At 43.2% G+C, this 11,274-nt stretch overlaps 1 protein-coding gene across 1 annotated transcript in view; it reads left to right on the forward strand.

Moving 5' to 3' along the window:
• The window catches only part of LOC125718016 (protein sidekick-1-like), a 284,877-nt gene extending 277,201 nt beyond the window's left edge, over positions 1 to 7,676 (forward strand). The window contains exons 39-45 of the mRNA XM_048991479.1: positions 173 to 334; positions 742 to 867; positions 1,026 to 1,190; positions 4,930 to 5,067; positions 5,720 to 5,840; positions 6,341 to 6,470; positions 7,175 to 7,676. Of these exons, the coding sequence (XP_048847436.1) occupies positions 173 to 334; positions 742 to 867; positions 1,026 to 1,190; positions 4,930 to 5,067; positions 5,720 to 5,840; positions 6,341 to 6,470; positions 7,175 to 7,447 (1,115 nt within the window). The 3' untranslated portion in view covers positions 7,448 to 7,676. The remainder of the gene's footprint in view (positions 1 to 172; positions 335 to 741; positions 868 to 1,025; positions 1,191 to 4,929; positions 5,068 to 5,719; positions 5,841 to 6,340; positions 6,471 to 7,174) is intronic.
• Positions 7,677 to 11,274: the final 3,598 nt, after the last annotated feature.

Raw genomic sequence — 11,274 nt, forward strand, 5'->3', positions numbered from 1 at the left:
CAGCCAGTTTAAAAGGATCCCGCACGATGGGATGAGCTGCTTTACAAGTGGCGTTTGGCCGTTATTCAAAGTTAAATCTGACAGCAGCTTTCAGTTGTGTTTTTATGAAATGAACTTCATCCTCTGACGGTGATTCACTGCGGCATCTGTGGCACTGCTCGTCCGTTCACAGGCGTCAGCAAGGTGGTGACTGTGGACGTTCCAGGTAACAAGCAATGCTGGCTCAAGGTTCGAGACCTGGCCAAGGGTGTGACTTATCATTTCCGAGTGCAGGCCCGGACCATCAGCCTGGGCCCTGATCTGGAAGCCAACATCACAACGGGGCCAGTGGAAGGTATGGGAGTGTCATATCGGTAAAACCTGTATAATGTTTCATCGCTCAAATAGTCACTTTTAAAGTCTATACAGTCCTTGTTTGTTAATAGCCCCACGGATGGCATGCAGAGAGTAGACCCTCAACTACAGGAGTAGGTCTGAAGATGCACTTGCAGGGGGTGACATCATGCTCTCAGGGTGGTCATGCCTCTGTTTTATTGGGATGTTCTCACTCATAGTCACACTCCTGAAGTGGTGGTGCTATTTTTACAACAGCATGTGAACCAGGAAAAGAGACGCTTTCCTGCACAGCTCATTTGGGTCTGCAGAAACAATTGCAGAACAATTTCGTGTGGTCTGAGCTAGGCTCATAAGTACCATAGGTCCAGAGTTGTATTATCAACCATTCCTCTTGTCAATCCACAGGATCACCAGGTTCTCCCATACAGATATCTCTCACAAAGTCAGGCTCCTCCCTAATCATCCACTGGTCAGTGGGAGACAGAGGGGAGGGACCCATCACCGGATACGTCATTGAGGCACGTCCATCAGGTAAAATAATTTAATGTAGCCTCATAGTAAAACAATTTTTGAATTATTTATAATAAACCTGCTGCTTTGTTGTATTTAATCAGACAATCTGTTCTAATCATTAGAACCGTGACAGGGGTTTGGATGTTGACCTGGTGTCTCGTTTGAATTTGTTGCAGACGAAGGCCTGTGGGACACTTTTGCCAAGAACTTGCCCTCCAGCAGCACCTCCCACTCAGTCAGCCTGGACCGCCTCCGGTCAGGAGTGAGCTACCAGTTTCGGGTGCTCGCAGTTAATCGTCACGGCTATGGTGAGCCTAGTGCTCCATCTGCTGTCACTTCAGGTAATAACACCCTTCCGGATGACATATCATTTTTGGACTCATTGGAGGGTTTTTGAACTTTTGATTGGGAATTGATTTTTATAAATTTATACTAATTTTTATCACATTTTTATACTAATTACATCCAAACTGAGGCAACACCACAGTAGCGACAAGAAAAATAGTGATAACTGGAAAAGTATTTGATGGGTCTTTTTCAAACTTGCAGACATATATTGTATGGGTGAGCAACTGAAACTGATCACATTTTGAGACAAGTTGCTCCAAAATTAAAGCAGTGCCGCGTAGCTGTAGTAAAGAGGACAGCCTCAGACACTTGGGGCTCTGTTTTGGCGATCTGAAGCGCATGATCTGAAGCTCATGGTGCAAATTCATTTTGGGCATGGCCAAATCCACTTTTCCTAGGTTAATAGCAGAAAAATGGTTGCAGCATCAGGTGCACAGTTCAAAAGGGCTGCACTTACAGTCTCATAATGAGTCGTGGGTATGTTTGGGACGTGACATGCTACGAACTAATTAGAGTGTCAGCTCCCATTCCCTTTAAAAACCAGGTGCAGTTGCACCTTGGCAGATTGCTACTGTAATGACGGATTTACCAGGTAGTAGAAAAAAGCGCTTCTCTGCAGAGGAAACAGATCTACTGGTGAGCAAAATGAATGCACATAAGCACTCCCTGAGCATTAATATAATAATAATTACAGTAGTCCCTCTGTATCTGCGGGTAGTATGTTCAGAGACATTCTGCGGATAGCCAAAACCACAGATGATACCAAATCATCCTCAGACCCCATGTACAGTATAACATCCATCCAACCATTTTCCAAACCACTTATCCTACTGGGTCGCGGGGGGTCTGGAGCCTATCCCGGAAGCAATGGGCACAAGGCAGGGAACAACCCTGGATGGGGGGCCAGCCCATCACAGACAGTATAACATGATTTTACATTATATTTTTTCATTGCTATACATGTACAATGCACATTGCTTTTCTTGTGAGTGTCCGTGATTTGTCAGATGGGTATGGTGGTGATAGGGTCATTTATATGACTCTAACCCTACATAGTGGCAACATTTGAGTCAAATGTATAGTCCTTTTTGTTATTTGCTGATTAACAGTTTATTTGTTAGCAAAAGCAAATTAAAGTATGGATGGATAGAAAAGAATTACTTTATTTCATGTAGTTGGTTTTATTACAGTACGTTTTGTCTTTCAGTTCAATCTTGGCTCTATAAGAGAATGCACAGTGTCATGGTAAAAGCTATTAAACTTTATTCTAGTCCAGGACTCATTTTTCAATATTGTTATATTTATTCAGCAAAAGAAAGGTAAATCAGCAGCATATGTTGACATGTTTAGGTGTAACTCATTTTGAAATATTCAGCTGCATTGTTGAGAGCTGCATGTACAATACAGTGCTGTTAGAAAGTTTGTTAGAATTTTCTCTTTCTGCATAGATATGATTAAAAAAATGGATCGAAGTGTGTCATGGGTCGATAATGACCATGACTATCCCTGATATATATATATATACTGACTATCCCTGCCGGCCCCTGGAGGATGGGCTCCCCCTTTGAGTCTGGTCCCTCCCAAGGTTTCTCCTTCTAGGGAGTTTTTCCTTGCCACTGTCGCCTATGACTTAGTCACTGGGGGCTTTTGGGTGAGGATGTTGTAAAGCGCTTTGAGACAATGTAATGTTGTGATAATGCGCTATATAAAAATAAATTTGTTGTTGTTGTTGTTGATAAAAAAGATTTCTGTGGAGTTTGTATCGAGTACAATGCAAGCAACCTCCTGGTTTAGTCATTACTTGTGGAATAATTGTGGTAAATCTGAAAGCCTGCAAGCTCTTGCAAATATTCTGGAGTTTGCATGATTCCATGTCAATTTTTGTGATCGCAAATTTATGAAATCCTGGTGGCATTGGTTACTAGATTAAAATAACTAGTTTATTAGTGTTTAAGACTGTAAGAATCGGCATATCTGAATGGAACTACTTCACTAAATTTAGTCTTTCTGCTAATGCAGTGTGCTACATGAATTAAGCACTTACTGTATCAGTCGCAGGTTGGATAATCACAAGTCACAGTGCCATACCGGTCACATATTGTTATGTTTCATTTAGTGTATCATTTTCAGTTAGGAACACACAGTGAAATGAATGAAATGAATGAGTGAAAATGAATGAGTGAAATGAATTTCTTGAGAGGGGTGGAATCTAAAATCACATGTAGCTGTTCAATATGGAAAGCATTATGCTAAATGTGGCTGTGAGTTGGTTTTGGCTAATGCTGGTTACAGTCAGTCATAATCAGAAGTTCGGGAACATTTTGGTTTCCCAATAAAATACACCAACACTGGACAGAGAGTAGGTGATATGACCAAGACTGTCCCTGTGGTTCTGTTATACTGAACTTGGATATGTTGCTGGATACTTACCCAACATGGCGACTCATTTTAGACCAACCGAGTGGGAGTACAACCAAACAAAAGCAGAAAGCGCCTTCGCAGCTTAGTGTCCCTGTGGCATCGAAGGCATTTCTGGTAGGAAATCCAGACCAGGCTAAAAAAAATAACAGACTATAGTGGTGTTTATCACTACAGAAATTCTACCATACTCGGTAGTACAGAACAGAAGTTAGCTATTATGATTGTAATCATGTAGTCTTTTGTTTTTGATTTTTTTTTTTCTTCAAGAATGACACATTGCCTTTGGTTTACATTTATTCCTAGTTGTTTAGGTTCACAATATTATTAATAAATGATTTCAAAGCAAATTCAGTTTTCCCTGCTGTACTGTGATTGCACTGAAAAACAGGAAAAGTGCATTTCTGTAACCACCATTAAAAAGTACCTAAAATTCACCCCTTACTTCTTGTATGACAATTTTTTTCTTGACCAGTGTAATCTTGATTTCCAAAACTTGTCCTTTCCATGTGGCACATGGTGGGGGATTTTAACCAGAGCTTTGATTTTCCATGAGAAACGTGACCCACAGAAACCATGTTTTCATTCTAAATATGCACCCAATCTCTTGGTTTATTCTATAATTTTGGTTTCAAAGGAAAGCGATTTTGATTCACATGAATATTTATGAACAGCCAGAGGACCATGTTCCTTGGTGCTCTGACCCCAGAAGGCTTCTTCTGGTCCTACGTTCAACCATGTGAGTTAGGTTGATGTCAACTTCGTTTCCATGGCGTTCCCATTTACTCTGAAGTAAACCAACAATCAGCGTTATTATGTATCTGATTTCTACAGTAATTGCAGCTAATGCAATACTTTGCACCGCATTGCTGCATTCTCCCTGCAGCACTTGGCTAGATCGAAAGCTTTAATCTTAATGGATCTACGTCCGAGACAGCAGACATGTTGATTGGTTCGCGGTACATGACGTGCCAGTTCTTCAGTGCTCCTGTACAGCAGGTTTCCACCTGCTATGCTTTGCTTTTCACATTAAGGCTTTTGGGAATTTTGAGACATTCTGTCCAGGGGAGTTTTTACGCGGCCATGAATGTCCAGGAGCACGCTATTTCGCAGACCGGCTCCCAATACTGGGCCCAATCCATTCCACCTAGTCATGGTTCAGCCCCTTTTGTCAACGAGAAGAACCAGACTAGCCCTGTACTGCTGAAGCGTTGCATGCAGGCCTACCACCTCTAACTATGTGAGGATTCATCTCTGTATGCCATGCAGTGTCGTCCAGGCCCGGTGTGACCCCCCCTCTGCTCATTCCCACAGGGCAGATGGAGATGCCTTTCTACGAGGAGTGGTGGTTCCTCATTGTGGTCGCTCTCTGTGGCGTCATCCTCGTGCTGCTGGTGGTCTTCGGCCTGGTGATGCACGGTCAGAATAAGCAGTACAGTAGCTGCGGAACAGGTGAGAACGTCCCCTGTGTGTGTGTGGGGGGGGGGGGGGGGGGGGGGTCTGCATAAAACTGTGGAGAAGGTGCCCCAAAGAGGTATGAAACTCTGAAAATGCTGTGGGGATATTCTCAGAATGCCATGTGTTCTTTTCCGGGGTGATCTGTGCCATCTGTAATGGCAGGAAGGCTGTCAGGGGTGTCCTACCTGGGAATGACATACCTGGGGTGTGTGTGACTGTCAGACTTGTTTTGTGTGACTGCATGTATATGTGCATGTTTGTGTCCTTACTGAGCGGTGGATATGCATCCGTAGGTGTAGGCTTCTTTGTGTATGTGTGTCACCCATTAATATCCAGCACTGGCACTTCCGTCCGGGATCTGGGACCCCAGCTTAGCCGCTTCTGAGGCTGACAGATTCGATAAAAACGGAAGTTGCCTGCATAGGGCACGTCTAATCTGTGCTCCCTCCGAAAGTCTCAGCAAACACCACCATCATAACTCTGTTGGTCCCTTTCCATCAAGAGGGCCCGGCTAGCTTAACATTAAACATCTTAGTAGCTGCTGACGCTCATTTCTTTAAAGCCTCAGACTTAACGCAGATCTCCGAATCGCAGAATTACTGGGGAGTTATTTTTAAGCCACAGCCTGATCCTTGTCTGCTTTCAGGGAACTCTATCCCCACAGTAGAGCAGTCGGTCACATTGGACAATGGAGGCTTCACTGCACTGGAGCTGAACAGCCGGCACCTGAACATGAAGAGCTCCTTTCTAAAGAAGAATGGCACCAGGTGGGGGGAAAATGAGTTGCCATGCTAGAGTCTGCCCTCAAGTGGTTTGATGTCAGTAATTCTATATGAAAAGTACTGTACAAAAAGGCAGGTTATGATCGGTTATAGGGCATAAAAAATCTGCTGTGACTCCATTCCTGGTGTAGTGCTTCGATTTTACTGTGGTCAGAATAGATACTGCCACAGCTTCCATATGTGAGGGGTAGTGTGTACCTCGGTGGATTAGACGTGCGTATGTCTCTCTTATGGAAACTAAGTTAGGAAATGCTAAAGCTGCCCAGTTTCCCCATGGCGATGAATGCAGTACCGTGCTATTCTATTCTATTCTATTCTATTCTATTCTATTCTATTCTATTCTTTAGTTGTCTAGTTATTTATTTCCCTTGAGAACTTTGCTGAAGTACTTCTCGGTAATTTACCCAAGTGTTCCTGAAACAAGTGGTGATCTAATTTGTGTCTTTGGGAGTGGCCCATTCAAAGACATCATCCCGCATCCGCAGGTCCCCCCCACGGCCCAGCCCGGGCGGGCTGCATTACTCCGACGAGGACCTCTGCAACAACTACAATGGCGGCATCCTGTCGGAAAGCACCACTCTCACCGAGAAGCCCACCCTGGCATCGGAGTCAGAGGTGCGAGCCTTCGCTGCCGGCACTTTTGCCTCGCCCCCTCCACACTTGCATTTTGCCGACTTGCAAAATGAAAATGAAAATGAGTCTGGAAAGGAGGTGATCACTAGGTTCTGGTATTATTTAGCGTCCTCTCTCAACATTATTATCTGCCCCCTCCCTTTTTATTTTTACTTACAGTCAGTGCATATAAAGCTCAGAAACCCATGTTATGAAAGGGGATCCGTTTCATTCCCATACTAATAATATGCTGCCCGAAGCTGTGTTTTCATTTTTCCGGAGAAACACCGGCCTTCTTTTTTCCTTTAAAGGCTAATTCCCTGACATTTCTGCCCACAATGAAGTGAGTCACATTATAAGAAATTGAAATTGCACAATTTGACACTGACACTTATGGGGAACTCAAGCTAGCAGCTGAGATCTCATGTTGAGATGAAGGGTTCCCAGAGTTAGTTACGAGACAGTCGTGAGTAATGTTGAGGATTGAGTCTCTACTATGTTGTAGTGATCTACTATCATGTGGAACAAGAAACCAGAGATCCCCCTGACATATCCTCATCCCTCTAGTTTTGGTCTGGTTTGAGGAGACTGAAGTTAGGGAAAATGCTTCCCTAGGTATGCACAGAATATGGAGGCCAGCAGAGGTCCTCCCAAACCCTGTTAGGCTAATCCCTCTGCCAACACTCTCTCTCTCTCTCCCTGGAAAGGCCACGGACAGCGAGCCGGAGGACGAGCCACCCAAGCACTCATTCGTCAACCACTACATGAGCGACCCCACCTACTTCAACTCGTGGAAACGGCAGCAGAAGGGCCTGAAGCAGAGCCTGGCTTATGCCTATGAGGAGTGTGCCAGCGCAGACAGCGAGCCCTACTACCAGTCCGTGGTCACGGCCCACAGCACGGGTGGAGCCTATACCCCGACTGGACAGCCAGCCTCCGGCTCACGGACACCCGTCACAGGCTTCTCCTCTTTTGTCTGATGCTCCAACCCCCTCAGCCCCTCCATACATGACAGACTGAACCAGCAGCACCCTCACAGGTGGCTTTGACAACCATCAACACTGCAGCAAATGCAGAAGAAGTGATTTCTCCCCAAAACCCATCTCAATATCAATTGATAATTATTTGGTTATATTGTGTTAGTGATGTTCACGGTGCCAAATCATGAGTATCCAAATGAAACTGTAAATAAATGTGAGAACAGCTAAAGGTTGGAATAGGTCTTTTCCAGGCGTCAGATGTGTAGTTTTGAGTTTTGATGCACTTCTACTGCATACAGTATAGCAGACATGCTCTCTGTGTACCCCATGCCTTGATGACCTGATCATCTGTTTGAAGGCTGGATGTGAGCGACAGGCACAGTAAGGCCGCCCTCTCAGTGCCGGGTTCCCCTCTGGACAGAATATTCTCCGGGGCTGATGGTCTCCTTTGCCTTTTCCATGGTACAGTAGGGGCTTTGGTACCATAGCAAATTATAATTGAGAAATTCCTTTAAAGCAAAGTACCAAGACATTTAGCCACATTAGAAATATTACTCCATCCAGGCATGTTGACATCTGCTGGTCGAACGGCTTTTGGGTTGAAGTTGGCAGGACCAAAGCTGCCCTGACCTTTTCCCTGAAACTGTCAAAACTTGGATCTTGCCATGTCAGTCGGGTGGTAAAGTAGTTTGGATTTTTATTTCTTCATTTCTGAGCTTAAAAGGATCCAGTGTGAAGATCACATTTTTTTCCAGAAGTGTGAATGTTGTTTTTTTTTTTAACTGTTTTTGTACAAACTGATTGTGCTCTTAAGCCATATGGATATTGCTTGAAAGCAAACTGTTTTGTGGTCATTCATCTAAAAAAGATTTTTTTTTTTTTTTTTCCAAGAGAGAGGTGACATTTTGTTTTGGTCCTTTTTTAGGCTAGATGCACATCTTGACCAGATTTTGTGTGTTGGGGTCACTTTTTGAGCATTTTTAATATCTTGTTTTTGCCAAGTCAGTGTACTTAGTGTTACAGCCTCAGTTGGTCTGTGGTCGCCTGTTATTAGAACAGCACTGATTTGAACCATGTGAAGCCAGGCGATTATGAATGGAGGACTTTTATTTTGCAAGGTTGTCATTTTAAAATGTAAGGTGTCCCTGAATTCCCAGACAGGTTCTGCTTCCAGTTGTATGACTGGAAGTTTAAGTTAATCGCTGCAGCCAGGGGTATATGTGTTATTAAACAAGGTTAAGGGCTTCAGCCTGGGTAAACCTGTGCTTTAAAGCATAGTAATTCCTGAGCTGCTGAGTAACATTTATTTCTCTGGTCTTATACTTTACTCTTTTGACATATTTCCTTAATGTCATGATAGGCTTCAATGCATATAGGTGAGGAAATTCGGAGCACTACTTCAATTTGTGAAAAGCATAAGCACAGGTTCATGAGACCAAACCACAGTGGATTGTACAGAACACTGACAGGCTGAGCCTTTTCAGGGTGGGGTAGGGGGGGGGGGGGTCAGCCCTCTGCTGCACTGTACAGTTTCACAATGGTACATCCTGATTTCATTTCCTGTCACACCAACAGAGGCACTTAGGATCTCCTCAGAAGTGGCAGGTGGGTGTGGGGTGTTGCCAGGAGTGGGCTGAAGGAGAGGTGTTTGTATTGTGTCAGGGGTCTTGGGGGCTTCCGGGACCCATTAGATCCCCACAATTCATGCAGTGTGCCTGGAGATGGTAATGCAGACAGTTTCTTTGGGATTCAGCAGCACACATGTATTGCACCAATAATCATGATACTATACTCTGGCTTTTAAATACATTCTTTTGACCATCAATATTTGAAGGTAGACTGGGCTTGTGCTACCATTAGTAACATGTGAGACTTAAAAACCTACCATGGGCAAGACTACTGTGCACTGTCAATCACTGCCAACAGGAACCAACAAAATAACACACGAGAAGAGAGTGAGACCATTCAGAAACTGACAGGGCATGACACACCAAGCCTCTGTGGGAAACCTCATTTCTCCCATCACTAATAAACCTAAATCTTAGTATGAAGTTTCTCATTTTGCTCTACCAATAAAGCCTTCTATTGAATTTGCATTTTTTAAAATATGTTAATTCCCATGACTTCTGTATTTATACATTTATACAAATTTATACGAAAACCTTTAGTGTTACGTGAGTGTAACAAAGCAATTGAAGTTTTAATTTATTGTAAATATAAATAGCTGTACAGGTCTTGAAAACAAGTGTGAGATTCTCTATACTTTTCACAGTGGATGATGGATGTCCTACCACTGCATTATACAGAACCAAGAAATAAATTATCTGGGAGATATTTTTGAAATCGAAAAGAGGGGAATAAACATTCTACCCTCTTATGATGTGAGTGTGTACTTCTTCAGCCGAAAATGTGTAAATCAAAATGTCTTATGAAATAACTGTGTGCATTTCCTCGGTTCAGTGACTCGGTTGTGATTTTTGCCCCCAAAGGTGACAAAGGCAAAGTCCATAAGCTACACAGAAACATGAGACCCTGTGCAGGTTTTCTTTTTTCTTAATTTAATTTATGACAGCTCAGTTCTTCTTATGATTTCTTTATGTGAAACGTATTAAATTTAGGTTGCAGGAAGCAAGAAATGAAAATATTTTGTACAGTGAGGGAACCCATTTGTATTAAGACTAACTGAACTGACTAAATGTTTGGGCAAAGCTTAAATTGATATACTATAAAAAAATGTTCATCTCTGTTCATGAAGCAGGATGCAGGGCTTTGCTGTTGACCTCAACTAGGGATATAGTTAAGCAGTGGATGGAGCACTCTGAGGACCTCCGGAAACCCACTGACATGCCTTCATTGTATGAAGTGGAGGAGGAGGAGGTCAGTAAGGAAGGTAAAAAGATCTTCAGTGGTAATGCTCAGGGCTCCATGATGTTGGCGCTGAGTTCCTGAAGGCTCTGAATGTCATTGGGCTGCCTTGGCTAACCTGCTTCTTCGGTGTTGTGTTGAGATCAGGGGTAGTGCCTTTGGATTAGCAGACTTGGGGTGATGGTCCCAATCATTACGGAAAGTGATCGGAGGATGTGTTCCAACTTCAGGGGGATCACGCTTGACTGTATGTTTACAGTATGGAAAATTCTGTCTTTTCCAGTACTTTATTTTTACTTTACATACAGTAAATGCTGAATCCACTGAGTCATGAAATTCTTTTTTTCTTTGTTTTTTTTTTTTTTGGAAGATGCAAAATGCATTTACTGTATTGTAAATAAACATTTCTCCTGCAGCTATATGCCCCGAATACAGTGTTTTCCATTTTTTTGATGTAGTGTGCAATGACTGCTCAGTACTCTTTTTTGTTTTGACTGCTTTGAAAGGTTGTATTTGTATGATCTGAAGACATCGTTTTGGTCTTGAGCACAGGCGAAACCGTTTTGGGTGGATTGTTTGATTTTGCAAGAAGAGCCAGAGGTTCTGCGAATGTAGCTTGAGATGGAGTTTTGTGTTTACTGTTTCGAGAAAAAGATGCAAGGTTTCAGAAAATGTGTTGTAGCAATTCAGAAAAACTGTAAACCATGGCCTAAGCGTGACTGAGGCTGAATGAAGGGTCCAGCCACAACTAAGCCACACCTCAGCGCCATCCACAATACCAATGTTCAGACATGAAAATGGGTATATAACCGGATATATATGCAGTTATATTTTGCTGCTTCTGTACAAACTTGGCAATGGCAGACTGTTGGCAGAGACCCATTATTGACACCAGAACAAGAGATAGCAATTGTTGACATGGTGAGGGCCAACAACGCGATTAGGCTTCAGACCGCCATTCT

This window comes from Brienomyrus brachyistius, chromosome 22, assembly GCF_023856365.1.
Source record: "Brienomyrus brachyistius isolate T26 chromosome 22, BBRACH_0.4, whole genome shotgun sequence".
Classification (NCBI taxonomy): domain Eukaryota; kingdom Metazoa; phylum Chordata; class Actinopteri; order Osteoglossiformes; family Mormyridae; genus Brienomyrus; species Brienomyrus brachyistius.